Source organism: Perca fluviatilis, chromosome 17, assembly GCF_010015445.1.
Source record: "Perca fluviatilis chromosome 17, GENO_Pfluv_1.0, whole genome shotgun sequence".
In the NCBI taxonomy this organism is placed as follows: domain Eukaryota; kingdom Metazoa; phylum Chordata; class Actinopteri; order Perciformes; family Percidae; genus Perca; species Perca fluviatilis.
The window spans coordinates 32,736,911-32,755,353 of NC_053128.1; the positions used below are offsets into that span (position 1 = coordinate 32,736,911).

At 42.2% G+C, this 18,443-nt stretch overlaps 2 protein-coding genes across 2 annotated transcripts; one reads left to right on the forward strand and one right to left on the reverse strand.

Annotated features, from left to right (window-relative positions):
* Positions 1 to 7,625: 7,625 nt before the first annotated feature.
* On the forward strand, positions 7,626 to 8,969 carry LOC120545081 (tripartite motif-containing protein 16-like). The gene has a single exon (XM_039779072.1). The coding sequence runs from the start codon at positions 7,626 to 7,628 to the stop codon at positions 8,640 to 8,642; it is 1,017 nt and encodes a 338-aa protein (XP_039635006.1). The 3' UTR covers positions 8,643 to 8,969.
* Positions 8,970 to 15,512: 6,543 nt separating this feature from the next.
* Positions 15,513 to 17,653, reverse strand: LOC120545082 (tripartite motif-containing protein 16-like). Its single transcript, XM_039779073.1, has 2 exons — positions 17,622 to 17,653; positions 15,513 to 16,548 (listed from the first exon to the last, which is right to left on the reverse strand). Exons 1-2 carry the CDS (start codon positions 17,651 to 17,653, stop codon positions 15,597 to 15,599), a joined length of 984 nt encoding a protein of 327 aa, XP_039635007.1. The 3' UTR covers positions 15,513 to 15,596.
* Positions 17,654 to 18,443: the final 790 nt, after the last annotated feature.

Here is an 18,443-nt window from a genome sequence, read left to right on the forward strand (position 1 = left end):
TTGTAACGCTGCTTTGTTGACCTCTTTTTCTTTGTTTGTCTTTGTCTTTCTTTTTCTCGTTTTCTTGCTGTTCCTGTGTAATGTAAATAACGGAGGCTCTCCAGTCCATGTTGAGAGTGTAAACTCTGTTATTTCATGTTTAGGAGCGGACAGTAGGAGACAGTAGACCAGAAGCCATTCATGTGATATTGTCTTCTGCAGGTATGTGTAACTCTTTGTTAGACGTTATATTCTTGTTGTTATCTGTGCAGCCAGTCACCCAAACCCACGTGCTGTTTAACTTTGCCCACTGAAACTGTTAGAAAGTATAAAACATAGTTTCTCATGTTTTTCACATATATTGTTATAATTCAAGTAAGGTTTTCCCAGTCTGTTCTAATTGCTGCTGTTGGCTAGAAATGTGCACATTAAGAGTTGAATGAGATACTGTAATGTCATTTTTATGTACATGGTAGAAAATGAGATCACTCTTCTGTCTTGTATTGCTGAGGAGCAGAGGTGAGGATAGTAGGAAACTGTAGACCTGGGGCCAGTTTCAGGAAGGAGGTTTAACAGACTGAGTCTAACCCTGATGTCTGAGTTGATTTACCCTGAGATGGGAAACTCAGAGTTTTCGGTTCCAGAACAGCTGATTTGAGTTGGTTCAATCAACTCAGAGTAGGTTGATTCAGACCTAAGCGCATGCACCACCACTATAAAAAGGCAGCATGAATGGAGCCATGATACTACGATTCACCATGGCAACAACCACAAACAAACTGGTCGGCGGAAATCATGCGCACATACAGTGAGTTTGAACATGTATTTCGTTAAAAAAGCAAACACAGCGGCTGCTGCAAAAGAGAGAGAGAAAAATTGCTGCAAGAGTAAATGCGTAAGTTCTAGGGCTGCAGCTATCGATTATTTTAGTAATCGAGTATTCCATTGATTATTCCATCGATTAGTGCCATATTACATTGTTTTTAAAGAAAACATTTTCTGAAATACAATAACAACCTCAAACTAAGGCATACATTAAACGTACATAAACATGACCTTAAGTTGTGCAACTTAACTTTCAGAACTACAAGTTTCAACTTGAGACTGATCTGTATATACAGTAGGCCTATATGTAAATATTAGTTATACTCAAACTATTTTAATTTATATATTTGACTACAATGTCACACAGCTCTGTTACACTTATGCTAGTAGATGATCGTTGATCAGCTGTTTCTCCGTGGAGAGAGAGAGAGAGAAAATGGTGCGCAACAATCAGCTGTTTTTCCGAAGGGATAGTCAACAAGTCGGCTCTTTAGATCAGATCGTGGTCACCACTACGTATTCTCTTGTCTTTGTTTTTGGTAGTTGTTGTGTGTGGTGTAGTTTCATCGTCCATATGACTCTGTGATTTACTTTTGTTGGGTCTGCTTGATGGAACGGTGATTAAGTTAGACTCAATGTTTTCTGTTGAGATGCTGAAGCATTGACGTCGTGCTATTATTGTGGTAAGCTAGTTCCATTTTGCAGTAGTACACACTGTACAGAGTTTTTGTTTTAATTACATTTGAACTGATTCCAAACTTTGGACACTTTCTGTCATTTTCTCCAGCCTGTCTCTTCTCTTAGCCCCTCACTATTTACGATCTTTCTTCATTTTGTAATCTGCGCCCGTCAATCTTCATGGCCCCATGTGCGACAGTAATAATCATCCGTGCGGAAACTTCGTGAGTGATACAACGTTGGTAACATTGATTAAACAAAGCTTCGAGGCAAATCATTTTGCATCGAGGATTTTTAGTAATCAAATTATTTGAGTTACTTGAGGAATTGTTTCAGTCTTATTAAATTCCAATATAGTATATTAATATCATATTTAATCATTTCAATTCAATTTTATTTATAGTATCAAATCATAAGAGTTATCTCAAGACACTTCACAGATAGAGTAGGTCTAGACCACACTCTATAATTTACAAAGACCCAACAATTCCAGTAATTCCCCCAAGAGCAAGCATTTAGTGTGACAGTGGCGAGGACAAACTCCCTCTTAGGAAGAAACCTTGGACAGACCCAGACTCCTGGTAGGTGGTGTCTGACGGTCCCGGTTGGGGGTGTGATGAACAGTGGCAATAATAGTCACAATAAAGATAATGGAACTAGGACAAGAAATAGTAGTTGTAGTAGTTCGTGGCACTGCAGGGTGTTACAGGATGTAGCATGGCATGGCACAGCAGAGCATAGCAGGACGTAGCAGGGTGCTGCAGTCAATCATAAGAATAATATTACTGGTAAAATGGTATTGAACCTATAATATATTTCATTTAGGTGGAATCCTGTGGGCGAAACATTCCTAGGCCTACTGCTCCCATTCTGAGGCTGCAGCACCATCATTGACATGACATGACGCCACATGTACGAAGTTTGTAATACTGGTTACATAGTTATTGTGTTTTATTAATGTTAATTCTGTTTGCCAAGGCTATATATTATTGGCTTGCAAAGTAGCTATCCGTTGCTAATGCTAATGTATGTCAAAAAGCAGTAGCTGACTTACGTTACTGCCAAGATATGGTTTCATTTTAAATATATTTAAAAATAAATAAGGATTTACTAACGTTACCATGCACAGTGCAAACACATGACAACACAAGTCTTACAACACCTCTCTGGTCTCCAGTGAAACCATATCTTGGCAGTAGTTGGCTAACGTTTCTGCTTTTTGAGATAAATTAGCTTTAGCAAAGGGTAGCTCCTTCGCAAGCTAATATATCAATAGAATAAAGGTTACTAAAACATGGTAATGTAACCAGTATTAAAACTACTTACATGTGGCTATAGTGTGACATGCAGGTAGGCCTACTGCTGTTCAGTCCATTCACGAGACCTAACTTAGCTACAGTGCTGTTCGCGAGGCCTGTTCAGATGACATGTCGGCTGCATAGACCCGGATGTTATGCTCGCTGCTGTGTGCTAAGTTATTAATTGCTAGTGAAGGATGAGTCAAACTAACGTTAGTCACACAAGGAGACATGAGTCAAACAAAACAACGTTATAATACACCCAAATATTAAAGGGGTGATAGAATGCAAAACCGATTTTACCCTGTCATAGTTGAATAACGACAGTTCGGTGGGTAAATAGGACATACATAGAAGCTCAAAGTCCCACTGACACCCCTTTACTATGAAAATCTCATATTTTGAAACTGCCGCTGAAAACGGGCGAATCTCAACAAAGCTAGTTGCTTGCGTAAGCATCTCAAAATCCGGAACCTTAAGAGAACAGTCACGCCCCAACATTTACATAGGCTACACAACTGACCTGAGATCAGGTAGTCTTCTGAATCTAGGTCACGCAGATCTCTGCTATTCCATTACAAAATTCACTTCTGAAACTTTTTTATGCGAGAAATCAACTATGTAAAGCTCAAATATGGGCCGCTTTACGAAAATGGATGGCTAATTGCAAATTTTGTCCGACTGTGTGTCGGAATTCAGTAACCGGTGCTGCCTACGTTGTTGCCCGGCCTGCCTTCCTTCACACACCCCAGCCTGCTCTGAGCTCGATTGAGCTCCGTTACGGCTGCAGCCCACAGCACTCCATACACGCGCAAAGTCACCGGTTTTTGGCTAATGGACTACTAAACGCTGGTGCTCTGACAGAGCTCCAGGGCCTGCAGTTCCCCTCTTCCTGCTAGCTAAATGCCCGGTGTGTGTGAGTGAAAGCGCGGTCAGCGAGCTTGTTACGCCAGCAATCTCTTACCACAGGTTCCAGTTAATCTTTTAATGTGTGTAATTATAATGTGTTGAGTTATTTAAACAAACGATCGGTGAAATAAACGCCTCCTGTCCGCGAGTCTCATTGATAGAGCCTGCTGCTGGATGGAGCTCTATCAATGAGAGCTAGCTAGCCTCCTCCTAGAATTCCTCTGAAATTCACAAATATTCATTAACTTGAAATCGGACACCGTTGTTAGCTTTATAAGACATTTAGCTAGATGTTGTATAAGTGGCGTGACGAAATTCAAACTGTAAATATACACACATTATGCGGTAAATGAAGCTAACTATCCGTGATTTGTAGCTAGCTACACATAGCTAGGATTGAAGGGACAGTCATAGATAACGAAACCCCTAATCTTCACAAAAATTCATTAACTTGAAATCGGACACCGTTGTTAGCTTTATAAGACCTTAAGAGATATGTTGTATAAGTGGCGTGATGAAATTCAAACTGTAAATATAGCTACTCTAGTTATGCCGGAAGCTGACAGACAGCCAAGATTAACTGGAACTGTGGTAACAGATTGCTGGTGTAACAAGATCGCTGACCGTGCTCTCACTCTCACACACGGGCCATTTAGCTAGCAGGAAGAGGGGAGCTGCAGGCCCTGGAGCTCTGTCAGGGCAGCGGCGTTTGGTTCATTAACCCCAAAACCGGTGACTTTGCGCGGGTATGGAGTGCTGTGGGCTGCCAGGCGTGACGGAGCTCCATCTACCTCACAGCAGGCCGGGGTCTGTGGAGGAAGGCAGGCCAGGCAGCGAGGCAGCAACACAGGCAGCACCGGCAGCTGAACTCCGACACACAGTCTTACCAAATTTGCAATAAGCCATCAATTTTCGTAAAACGTCCCATGTTTGAGCTTTATATAGTTGATTTCTCACTTAAAAAAGTCTCAAAGTGAATTTAATAACGTAATAGCCCGACAAACAATGTATAACTTTGCAATGAGACCTGCTGTCGAGTCTCCCATGTGTTTCTATGTAGTTTGCTCAAACCAATCAGCGCGTAGCTCATTCTGAACATTCATGAGCATACCATATTTGGAAGAAAAGCTCTTGTTCCAAATAGAGCCATATTCACAGGGTAGTTAAGGGCCTAATAAAATAGCATTCGGGCAATTTTCAGCCCAACCAATGTTACATACCCCATTAGGAGACCTTAAGGAACAGTGTAAAATACCCTATATAATCATTCTATCACCCCTTTAAGACATTTCTGTGATATAGCTAACTCAATAATACAAAATACTGATCGAAATGTAATCCAGTAACGTCAAACAGCGCCACTGCAGTCAGTATATGCTGTACCAGTATCCTGACCAACAGGTGTTGACTGAAAAAGAAACTTTTATGGCAACGAAAAAAATCTATGAGTATTGAAAAATTATTTATCTTTCGGTTCCAAAAGCGTCTGAGCGCGTAAGTGCAAGCTTATCTGTCCTCTCTGCATATTGACACAGAGCGGAGCTCCGACCGACACACACACACACACACACACACACACACACACACACACACACACACACACACACACACACACACACACACACACACACACACACACACACACACACACGCAAACACACACACACAAAAGAAGCGAACGTGGACAGAGTAAACTGTCTGCAGTTTTGTTGAAGTCACAGAGAGTCACGGTTGGTTTCAAGTGTGGTTACAGTTTTTCAAAACTTGACGCAGACAGCGTAATATGATATTAATGGCGAGCCGAAAGCGGTCGCGGTGCTGAGCTTGCAAAGCAAGGCACTTTTATTAATGTTACTCTGAGTGAGCAGTTTTACCAGAATTTTTTAAATTTTGATAACTGTTTTGATTCACAATTAAAGTGGAAAATAAAAGCTTTGTGTTTAATGTATTTTTGTTGATGTTGAAATGGATTTTAAAACATATGGTAGGGCTGGGCGATATGGACCAAAAGTCATATCCGTATATTTTGGCTGAATATCGATATACATATATATCCGATATTTTTTCTCCGAATTGAGAGCAAATGTTCAGTCAAAGCCCAAATCAAATATGACATGTCACAAGTAGTTTCATAGAAACAGTTGCAAAATCAAATAAATAATAAACCGGTTTCTTCACCTGGTTCATGATTAAATCTCAGCTGTTCAAATAACAATAAAATGTAACCTAAATACTGTATAACAGGAGTAACTTTTTAAATCAAAGCTCCATAGTATTTGTGATTCGTTCCAAAGGTCAATTAAGCTTTTGATATTAATATAATCTACTTTGTTCAAAATGTAATGCCTCATGCGTAAGTGGTTATAGTCCCATTCTTCCACTTGATACTGCTTCCACTTAAGTAAACTAAAAGATGAACTATCGACTACAAAACAAAGAAACTAATTAATGTGTTAATACAAAGAATATTTATTATGATCGGTTCACAGATTGTCCAAGGAAACTTCACCCTCTGAACTAAGAGTTTTGCTTCAGGTGAAGTTTAAACAGACTGAAATGTCACTCATTTCCACTATTTATTTCTGTATGTATTTAAGCGTTACATGTAATTTTAACGGGCACTGAGCTCCAGATCTGCAGCCAGACGGTCGCTGCCCCGCTGTGCTTCTTTCCGCCGCCTGCAGCCGGCAAACTTAGTGGAACTTTCCCGATATCGACACATAGTTAGGTCCTATACGTGTGATCCTACGGTCACAACTCTGTTTTGGCTCGTCCGATCTGGATCAGCGGGGCGCGCAGCAGCGGTGGCTGTGTTTTTGCCCGGGGAGACGCTGCGGCCCGCCAGGCTCTCCGCCTCCGCTACGCCGGAGCTCAGATTGCAATTCGGCTGATATATAATCATAAAACACATTGTCACCTGTTAAATTTATCCATTGCGGTTTGTTCTTTTCATTTCTCTCCGAACATAATTAAGCAGTACAAAAGTCCCGCATCTTAGCGTTGATCTGAATGCTTCGGACCCTGTTCCAAGATGGCGGGTTTTGACGTATGTTTAGAACCTCACGCGGCATATCTATGGGGCAAGGATCACATTTGAACTATATCGATATATGCGATATGGTCTAATTCCATATCTCATTTAAAATATATCGATATATTTGTTTTATATCGATATATCGCCCAGCCTAACATATGGTATCGAAAAAAGTATCGTTAGGAACCGGCATCGAAATTGGCACCGGATCGAAAGATTTTGAACGATACCCAGCCCTAGCGTCTGCCCTATTTCTGATACTGTGGCGGCAGACATTTTTTGCCACTACAAAATCAACATAGAGGAAACACTGGGATAAATACTGATAAATCATGGATATAAAGTATATATTTTTCTTTAATTATGTCTGTAAATGTACGACTCTTTCCCTGAAGTGGTAATGAATGTAAAACTCTGTTTTTTCAACATGCGAGCCGAGCACTGGGTCATCTGGAGAAACACACCTGAGGGGAGGATCGTGAGATTCAGTGTCGTTTCCCAGCAAAAGGGGGAAGGGCAGGATAGTATATAGCCGGAGAACGTGAATCCTTCAACGTGTAACATCCTGCAGAGGGAAGTCCATGGATGGGACAGGTGTGTGTGGGCAGGTTCACAACTGAGCTGGGAGGTTTGACCTGCAGAGACAGAGACTCACAGAGACAGACAGACAAACACACAGACACTCGCTCAGTGAGAGGTGAAATGGCGCGAAAGGAGTGCAGCTGGACCGGGAACCTTCTTCTTGTTCCATCTGTCTGGATTACTGAAGGATCCGGGACACTCCCTGTGGACACAGCTACTGCATGAACTGTATTAAAACCGCTGGGATGTAGGGGATCGCGGAGTCCACTCCTACGGCTGTCCTCAGTGCAGGAAGACGTTAAAGGGTTTGCTGAAGCACCATGTTAGCAGATTTAGTGGAGGAGCTGAAGAAGACTGGACTCCAAGCTGCTCCTGCTGATCACTGCTATGCTGGAGCTGAAGATGTGGCCTGTGATGTCTGCACCGGGAGAAAACTCAAAGCACACAAGTCCTGTCTGCAATGTCTGGCTTCTTACTGTGAGAAACATCTTCAGTTTCATTATGAATCAGAGACATTCAAGAAACACAAGCTGGTGGAGCCGTCCAAGAAGCTCCAGGAGAACGTCTGCTCTCGTCATGATGAGGTGATGAAGATGTTCTGCCGTACTGATCAGCAGCTTATCTGTAATCTCTGCTCTGTGGAGGAACATAAAGGCCATGATGTGACAGCGGCCGTGTCAGAAGTCAGAGATAAACTACAGGACGTCCTGAGAGAGAAGAGGACAAACGTCTCACTGACAGGGACTGAAGTGGACGTTTTACTGCCACAACCAGAGCCCAAGACCAGAGCTGGATTCTTAAAATATTCACGTGAAATCACACTGGATCCAAACACAGCATACACATGTCTGTTATTATCTGAGGGGAACAGGAAAGCAACATTATTTTGTCAACAACAGCCTTATTCTAGTCATCCAAACAGATTCACTTACTGGTGTCAGGTCCTGAGTAGAGAGAGTCTGACTGGACGTTGTTACTGGGAGGTGGAGAGGAGAGGAGGGAGAGGAGTTTCTGTAGCAGTCGCATACAAGAATATCAGCAGAGCAGGGAGGTCGGATGAATGTAGATTTGGATACAATGACAAATCTTTGGCGTTATATTGTATCAACAACAAATATACATTTTGGTCTAACAAAGTCCAAACTCCCGTCTCAGGTCCTGAGTCCTCCAGAGTAGGAGTGTACCTGGATCACAGTGCAGGTATTCTGTCCTTCTACAGCGTCTCTGAAACCATGACTCTCCTCCACAGAGTCCAGACCACATTCACTCAGCCGCTCTATGCTGGACTAATGTTGTATTGGACTGGAGCCTCTGCTGAGTTGTGTAAACTGAAATAGACAGAAGTCATTTAAGGGTTAAATTCTGTGGTTTAACTCTTCGACTTATTTAGTCTCCATGTTTGTTGCTGAGAGCTGATTGTTGTGTCATTCTATTTTTTTGACGTTTTTGTTGCTTTTATCAATGTTTTTTGGTCAGTTTTTCGACATTGTTTTTTTTTTTGCCTTTATCACCGTTTTAGACGTGTTGATGTTTTTGGTGCTTTTTTTTTTCCTCACTAAAACTGCTCCGTCACAGAGAAATGAGCAGAGTTTTCTATCACTTGTTGCTTTTTACAGCCAACATTTCCTCTTTGCACTGAGTCAATAAATATTACACTAAAACTGTTTCATTAGTAGTTCCTCTAATGAATGTTAATATTAAATAAAGTTTTGGTTCAGGCACCGTTTAGGCACCTTTACCGTTTACCCGGGGTAAAGAGCTGTCACATTTTTCAGCCCTTTTGAGTTTGCAGGTATGGGTCTGAAACGAAAAGGGTGCAGAGGCACCTTATGGACACCAGGGGGAGCTGACTGCTTGGGAGCATAGTCGAGGAGCATCTGGCTGCAGCTTTGCTTAGATGATGACATTAGATGATAGAAACTGATGATGTAGGCTAAACTCAAACGACATTTCATGCAACAACAGTCAAGTTTTCATGTAGTTACTGTAATTGGACCCGTGTACTTTTTCGTTCATTTGATTTCCGATTTGAAACGATATCCAAATTTTAAACCTTGTTAATTGATGACAATGTGTTCAAACGGAAAACGAGCCATATTTCAGGAAACAAACTTGTCTTTGGTTCTATTGAGAGACTTCCAGCTGACAGCGGGGTCTGTGAGGATCACTGGCCGGCCGGCAGGGTAGCGATCCCGGCGGCCACCAGCTGGCTGTCACGTCAGGCTGGAGCTTCTCAAGACCGACAACATCGGAGAAAATGTGCAACTGGCCATCAATCTTTGTAAAACTGCCCACATTCAAACTCTACACGGTTAATTTCTCGCATAAAACGAGAAAGAAGTGAATTTAGTGGTGAAATAGCAGACGGAAATTCTAAAAGGTTTCCTGTTGTTGGCTGCTGCTACTACGGCAAACTCCCGATCTAGATTCTAGAATCTCTGCACCCCTTTCGTTTCAGACCCTCCCACCAGCCTTTGGGCCACGCCTCCTCATTTTGACATCTGTCAAGTCCAAATGAAAAGCCAAATGTTAAATCGAAATGGAAAAGGTGAATCTTAAAATGTCAAAGGCAATTTCCAAATTAAAAGATAAAATTTCCCAAAAAAAATTATAGTAGTAAGTGTAAGTAAGTGCAAAGGCTAAAATAAAAGAATTTCTTTTTTTCTATTTGAGATTTAAATTTAAGTATTTAATTTAATACAACGTTTCGGTCTCCTGATGAAGGTCTGAGACCGAAACATATTTTTCTAAATAAATTATTGCTTGCGTAATGGTCAGTGTGCGGGACTTTCTCTAAACTTTTAATCTGCTACTTTTGATCATATCCTACGCAGGTGTGCAAAAAAGCTTTCCTACATTATAAGATGCTTTAAAATAATAAGTCAAACATCTTCCCTCACTATAATCATACTAACATTACAGGTACAAGGTAACATTGAATCTTGGCAGTGGCACACAGAAACATAGAGTGAGTGCAACATGGGGGGGGGGGGTAACATTTCACTTCAGTGTATAGCCTATAGCCTATACTTCACCTACTAAGCAGGATATTATGGCTCTGAAGTGTGCCCTAACTAAGAATACCAGTAAACATATACAGGGGCCACAGCAGCTCGTACACTTACTGTCAAATGTCACTACTTCAAAGGAGGCGGGGCTGGCCTGGGACAGGTGTGTGTGCGTCAGGTGGGAGATGGTGTGCGGCTGGGACAGTGTTTGGATGTGTGTGTGTGTGTGTGTGTGTGTGTGTGTGTGTGTGTGTGTGTGTGTGTGTGTGTGTGTGTGTGTGTGTGTGTGTGTGTGTGTGTGCGCGTATGGTCGGTCTGCTGCAGTAGCAGAGTGTGTGTGTGAGGCGTCTCGTCAGGCGGAACGCGAGGTCTCTTCAGCTGCAGCAGGAAGTCCTGTTCAGGATCTGAGGAACAAACACACACATCCAAAAACACAACACTAAAATACAACATGGGCTCAGCTACACACAAACAATAAAAATGAATGAATAAAGAAAGAAAACATACACAGCAAAGTACTCTCTCTTATGACCTTTCAGAAAATCCCGGTAACATAATGCCAGCGACACGGGGTCCAAATAATTCAGATAAAGTTCCCAAACTTTATAAAATTGGTTTGATTTGGAATGTATCACACATGTCAGGTATTCAGAGGTACTAAATCAAACACCACTTCATGCCAGCCCTTAACAGTTGGCTGTTTATCACTAATCCACATAATAGATTCTTCCTAGCTGCATATGTAAGAATACAGAAGAGTCTCTGGTTTTTTAACACTACGGGCCCTATTTTAAAGATCTGAAATGCAAGTATGAAACGCAAAACGCAAGTAGCTTTGTGGGCGGATCTTGGGCGCTGTTGCTATGATACCGGCGGGATAAATGAGTCTTGCGCCCGACGCAAATCTAAAATGGGTTGGTCTGAAGTAGCTAGGTGTGGTTTGGGCGTAACGTGCAATAAACCAATCAGAGCGTCATCTCTCATTCCCTTTAAGAGCAGGGCGCTTGTTCCATGGCGGATTGCTATTATGACGGCGGATTTGCCGATGCGAGATGCGGCAAAGTAATAAATGCCCGTCTTGGCCGAGTGGCGATGTTGCTGCGGCCTCTCGGGCGCATCTCCTCAAGTCTGGAGAGGACTGCTGCAGCCATGGAGCGTGGGCTTCCAAACGCACCACGTGCTCCTGCTGTGCCCCTTCCTCCTACCCCCCCCACTCCATCTCCGTCCACCCGCTCCATCAGGAGCACATCGCGCATTACTCCCGGACCAGATCCCGCCGTAGTTCAACATCACGTCTCCTTAAGTCCTCTAATATTTCCTCATTTATGTCATCAACACATCCATGATTCATGGAAATGTTGTGTAAAACACAACAAGCCACAAAGAATGCTGCGACTGTTTGAGGACTGTACTGTAAAATGCCTCCTGACCTATCCTCCTTTGTAATTATGTATGGTTTGCAAAAATGGGAACTGCTGCATCCATTTAGATGAGAGAAGTGTATGCGCGTTGTGCACACGCTACATTATGGCCAAGCATGCGCCCCTAAAATAGCATCTGAATAACGCGCTACTGACTTTAGACTAGCGCCACTGACTTTAGACTAGCGCCACTGACTTTAGACTAGCGCCACTGACTTTAGACTAGCGCCACTGACTTTAGACTAGCGCCACTGACTTTAGACTAGCGCCACTGACTTTAGACCAGGTTTTTCCTGGTCAATGGCGGAATTGTTTTCTGAAACTGCAGAATAGCACAAAGTAACGTTTGCGCCTCCTCTTTTCGCTGAACCGCCCCCAGGAGCGCAAATACATTCCCTAATTTACCGACGTGCGTCTGTGGAGGGAAAAGTCCGCTGTGCGTCGGGTGCAAAATAGGAATGATACATGCGTCGGTGTACAAAGGCAATTGCGCCGAGTGCAAGATAGGGCCCTACATATCTAGCAGGGAGACCAAGAATAAGAGACATTGGGTCCATCTGTAATTTTAGCCCAAGTAGCTTTTCAATTTCTGTCAAGACATTAGATTCTGTGTGTCTCTGACCGATGTATTGTCTGTGTGTCTCTGTTTCTGTGTGTCTCTGTCTCTGTCTTTGTGTGTCTCTGTCTCTATCTCTGCAGGTCAAACCCTTTCACAGCTGTGAACCTGCAGACACACCTGTCTGACCGTATATGGACTTCCCTGTGCAGGATGGATGTTGAAGGATCACGTGCGTTTACGTCTCGCAGCGTTACATAACTTCGTCCTTTTCCTTCTGTGCTGGGAGAGAAGAATTAATTATTGATTGATTGATGATTATGATAACATTTGGTCCGCCAAACACATAAATGTAAATAGGTTTCTTTACAAATGTCCACAAAGAGAACAAAGTGTGTAGGATAAAGGAGGTCTGGTGCTTTCTCTCTTCAGAGCCGTGCAGTGGAAGAGAAACTAAATACACTTTTAGTTTGATTTGATTTCTGGGTCACGCCAAACATTTGGCCCGTCCCACATGGGATTACAAGACACCGCTATTTAACAGACATCTTCCTGTCCCGCAGATACATAACGTGGAGAAACACATGAATAACAAACAACAACTAATATCTACAGAACACGGACTCAGGGGGTTGGGATGGCTGACCAGGTAATAGGCCTGCCAGGTGTAGGTGAAGGGAACCCACACCAGATCACCAAACGGCTACATGAAGCCAAAGCCATGGTGCGTGAGGTCATGGTGGTCAGGAAGGCCTCCTGAGGACACAGAGAGACACTCGGAACAACGCATTCCTTTAATCAAAGGAAGGCGGCTTCACCTGATCATAAAAAAATATAAGATTTCCTCACCACCCAAGGTTTCTCCCTAAAAGGAAGTTAATCATCGCCATTGTTGCACTAAATGCTTGCTCTTGGGGGAATTACTGGAATTTTTGGGTCTTTGTAAATTATAGAGTGGTCTAGACATACTCTACCTGTAAAGTGACTTGAGATAACTCTTGTTATGATTTAATACTATAAATAAAAAGCAGTGGTGGAATGTAACTAAGTACATTTACTCCAGTACTGTACTTCAGTCCAAATGTTGAGGTACTTGAACTTTACTTGAGTCTTTTCCTTTCATGCCACTTTCTACTTCTACTCTGCTACATTTCAGAGAGAAATATTGTACAATTTACTCAACTACATCCACCCAACAGCTTTAGTTACTAGTTACTTTACACATTACAGTTGTTTTCCATTGATAAACGACAGTGGGCACAGCTGGAGCTACATGTGCAAAACTAACTCCAGTCTGCACAGCAGCAGTTGATGTGAACCAAACTCTAGTTGGTTTTTTCATCGCTTGAACAGTTTTCAAAACTCTACACACTTATCCCACGACTTTAACAACAACCTGCACAGCACTATGGACTCACAGGACTTTGTTCAAATGCTAACACACTGCTGTCAGAACTGTTAACCACACACTCAAAACACAATGGATTTCAGTCTGGTGCATTTCAAACACTGCTGATTGCAATTTTAACTGAAACACTTGTTAGTGAACACATACTGTGTATATTTATTATATATAGGGAAAGCTCAGAAAGACGTTTTTGGGGAAATAAAGAAACACCAAATAAGAATGACTCAGTTCTACACTGTACTGTTGGAGAGAAACAGGTAAAAGAGCAAAGATACCAACATGTCCAGGTAAGATGTCTGAGGTTACATACACAGTGTAGGAGACAAATTTGGTGTTTCACGCGTTCAGATTTTGGGTATTGTGTCTTGTATGTATATTGGGTGTCACTGTGGTATTACCGTCCTAGGGCAAGGTTATAAAGGTAAGATCCAAATTGTTGCCAACAGGTGTTTGGCCCGGAAAGGACAAATGGTTTTTTGACCGCTAATGCTGTGACACTGGAGTGTATTAGTGCCAAACCCTTTGTTCCAATGTTGTCTAATTGTTTATGGATTTAACGCTGAAAACATGGACATTTCATGCTGCACAGTTAACCAAAATAAACATATTGTTATTCTGTAACGCAACATCATCAGATGATTCTTGAACGCTACACATCATGTTAACATAATGCCAGGTCACTCCGGGTTCAACCACCTCAGTGGTTACAGTATCAGACCAAGCTTCTTTACACACAGCTATAAACAAGGTGAGAAACACTTCCTTTACTATAGTAGAACGGTGGACTTCCTGTTGTTCACAAAGCAATGGAGGTGGAAGCCATGGAAACACCACCTTCACTTGGATTTAGAGATGATGCAGGTGCATGGCGAGCCAGGACATCCCATGTTCTTTGTTATTGCGTACCTTTAGTTTTTAACTTACTTATCCAGTCATTACATAAATGACTACAGACAAAATAAAATTATATATCTATTGAAGCAAACTGCTGATTTTCATTCCCTCTTGTTTATGTAGCAGGTGCAGATTGATGACAGGAGAATGAATCTGTTGCCACATACAGTATTTTAATCAAAAAACTCTGTTTCTGTAATGAAGAAAGACAATAGAAGTTGCACAGTCATTTCCACAAACAAAATGGCTGCCGACATTAACAGACGCTTTAACAAAACTAAAGAAAATAAAACCAAAATGTCCTTCAGCACATTCTCATCTGAACAACAAAATACATCATTACAGCTGCCTCAGTTACATGATATACAGTGGTTCTACACATCAATTTAACAAATTATATTCAGATATACATTTCAAACATATTATTGAGTTAAAGAGCCAAATCTTTGAAGGTTTTAAAATAACTTGAACTTTGTGTAATTTCCCCTCAGTCAACCTATGTTACCTTATAGAACCAGAACCATCAGACAGTTTCTACCTATGTTATGGGACTTATAGAACCAGAACCATCAGACAGGTTCTACCTATGTTATAGGACTTATAGAAACAGAACCATCAGACAGTTTCTGTCTCTCTTTAGGTGTCAGAAGGGAAAATGAGTCATCCTCAACATGTGTTGTGTTCTGGTTTCAGAATGATGAAGACAGTTGGAGAACAGTTAGATACAAAACAGGATGGAATAAGAAAGCAACGATGCGATGGATGTCGACAGAAGCAAAAAAAAACACATCTCAGCACGTTTAAAACGTCAATAAAAAAATCTACAAAACCTTTGATAAAAGCAAAAAAAGACATGTAAACACGTGAAAAAAACTACGAAAAAATAGAATGTGATCCAGGTACACTCCTACTCTGGGGGGCAGAGGACCTGAGACTGGAGTTTGGACTTTGTTGTAACAAAATGTATAACTTTTGTAACAATCTAACGTCCAAGATTTATCATTTCATCCAAATACATATTCATCCAACCCCCCTGCTCTGCTGATATTCTTGTATGCGACTGCTACAGAAACTCCTCCACTCCTCTCCACCTCCACCTCCCAGTAACAACGTCCAGTCAGAATCTCTCTACTCAGGACCTGCCACATGTTAGTGAATCTGTCTGGGTGACTAGAATAAGACTGATGTTGTCTCATTAATGTTGCTTTCCTGTTCCCCTCAGATAATAACAGCATTGTGTGTGCTGTGTTTGGATCCAGTGTGATTTCACGTGAATATTTTAAGAATCCAGCTCTGGTCTTGGGCTCTGGTTGTGGCAGTAAAACATTCACTTCAGTCCCTGTCAGTGAGACGTTTGTCCACTCCTCTCTCAGGACGTCCTGTAGTTTATCTCTGACTTCTGACACGGCCGCTGTCACGTCGTCAAAGCAGCTCAGAGGATGGATATGGATGCTGGATGCTGATTGGCTGAGTGGTGACAGTGAGGGGTAGTTGTGTAGAAACTGGGTGTGATCCTCTGTGTGTGAGAGCTTCTTCAGCTCAGCGTCTTTCCTCTTCAGCTCAGTGATCTCCTGCTCCAGCTTCTCCTGAAGCTCTTTGACTCGACTCACTTCACTTTTCTGCTGGGATCTGACCTGCTGCTTCACATCAGAGCTTCTTTTCTCCAGGAGACGGATCAGCTCAGTGAAGATCTTCTCGCTGTCCTCCACTGCTTTATCAGCAGAGAGATTGATGGCCTCCGCCTGCTGTTGAAGCAGCTTCACATCTTTCTCTCTGTCCTGGATTCTCTGCTGGATGTTTTGTTGACTCCCCTCGAGCTCTCTCTGCCTCTCAGCTCTCTCTGCTGCAGCTGAGACTGTGTCGTGGCCTTTATGTTCATCCACAGAGCAGAGATAACAGATAAGCTGCTGATCAGTACGACAGAACATCTTCATCACCTCATCATGACGAGAGTTTCTTAAAATATGGAAACTATTACACTAATATAGTGTTTTTAAATGACCAGAGATACCTTTCTACGTGCAGGCAGTGAGTATGACGTAAAGAAATAGAGACATATTGAGCTTTAAAACCGGCTAAAGTTACACATGGTAAAGTTCATGTTTCATCTATTAGGATTTAAATAAACTATGCACAAAAAATAAGGAAAGCCTGGCACCTCCTCCTCATGCTGGTCACCAGCCTGGTCACACACTGCTGGGGGATGGCATCCCATTCTTCAACCAGCATTAGTTGCAAGTCAGCCAACGTGGTTGTGTTGGTCACTCTGGCATGAACAGTACCCCCAAGCTGATCCCACAAGAGTTCAATGGGGTTGAGGTCAGGACTGCTGGCAGACCATCCATCCTCTCCACTCCTACATTCTGGAGGTAGTCTCTGATAAACCCCGCTCTGTGGGGATGAGCGTTGTCATCTTGGAGGATAGGGTTTGGTTCTAGACTGTGGAGGTATGGGATTGACACTGATTGCAATAGCAACAGCAAAGAAAAGCTGTTTGGCATTGTCAGAGACCATTTTTCATGGGCACAACCCAAATACTCAGCTCTCTTACAAATGTGGCACCATTTAAAAGGCTTTCCAATGGTATATGATTTATTGGAAAGAATCATTGTTACAAACAAGATATAATCTACCAAAGACAAATTTCCTTATTTTTTGTGCACAGTTCAGTCTGAGCTCTGATGTAAATCAGCAGTGATACGCTGTTGTACTTCCCCAGCATGTTGGTTACACCCATCTGCAAACTGTAGCTTTGAAGGGGAGGGAACACGGAAATATGTACACAGAGAGGAGCTGGCTGTGTTTGAGAGCAGGAAGAGGATGGAGGAGTTATCAAGCTTTGTTCATTCCTGGAAGAGGAGCGCTTTGAGAGAGATACTGGGTGTGTTGCAATGCCCATAATACCATTAGTATGACAGGGAAAGATTTAATATGTCCCAATACATAGTATATCAAATGCAGTACTCCAAAAAATTTCCTAATGCTTCCGTTTGCATTTTGCAGTATGCAAGCCAGCATGCTTTTCTGACCCACAATCCAGCTGAACTCCTTTCTGCGCCATTTCACCTCTCGCTCAGTGACAACGACCGTCTGAGTCTCACTTCCTGAGAAGTGAAACTAGTTTGAGCTCTGATCTAAAATCAGCAGTGATACGCTGTTGTACTTGCCCCAGCATGTTGGTTACACCCATCTGCAAACTGTAGCTCTGAAGGCGAGGGAACTATATAAATAATATATGAAATATATTGTCCTAATGCACCCGGTTGCATTTTGCAGTTTGCAAGCCAGCGTGCTTTTCTGACCCACAATCCTCTGTGCAGCATATCTGAGCAAGAGGCTCAAAGTTCAAGCTGTGATGTTATCACAGAGTTTTATTTGCCGACTGTCTGCAGACTGTACTGCAGGCAACAGTACATACTTTGTAACAGCAGCTGTAGTTTGGACTAAAGTAAAAAGAAAAAGTATACAATAACGAACGTAGCAACAGATGTTTACAACGAAGCTCATTTCTCATTTAAAACTCTGCTGACTTCAGCTTTTAGGAGGTAAACTCTTCTTAGAATCAGAGGGTTTGGAGACGGCTCCCCAGTTTACTAAATGACTGAGTTGTCCTCTAATTAAGTTGAATAAAAGTTTATATTGTTTACAATAATTCAAACACAGCCCTTGACAGAATCAGAGTAAAATTAAAGCGACCTTAACTCTAACTGGTTCTTATCTCTCTCAAACACTTGAGTGAAACTACATCCTAGCTCACACAGTCCTAGGTAAGAAAAACAGCTCAAACAGAGCAGTCAAGTTAACGTCAGACAGCAGATACAGTAACAGTGAAGCAGAGAAGTCTATTTAAA

What these genes read in the sequence shown, in the direction of transcription:
- LOC120545081 (XM_039779072.1), top strand. Translation starts at nt 7,626, where the DNA reads ATGTTAGCAGATTTAGTGGAGGAGCTGAAGAAGACTGGACTCCAAGCT.
- LOC120545082 (XM_039779073.1), bottom strand. Translation starts at nt 17,653, where the DNA reads ATGGCGCAGAAAGGAGTTCAGCTGGATTGTGG. An exon ending in GGAGTTCAGCTGGATTGTGG is followed by an intron (nt 16,549 to 17,621) that starts GTCAGAAAAGCA and finishes CCATATTTTAAG; the next exon opens with AAACTCTCGTCATGATGAGG.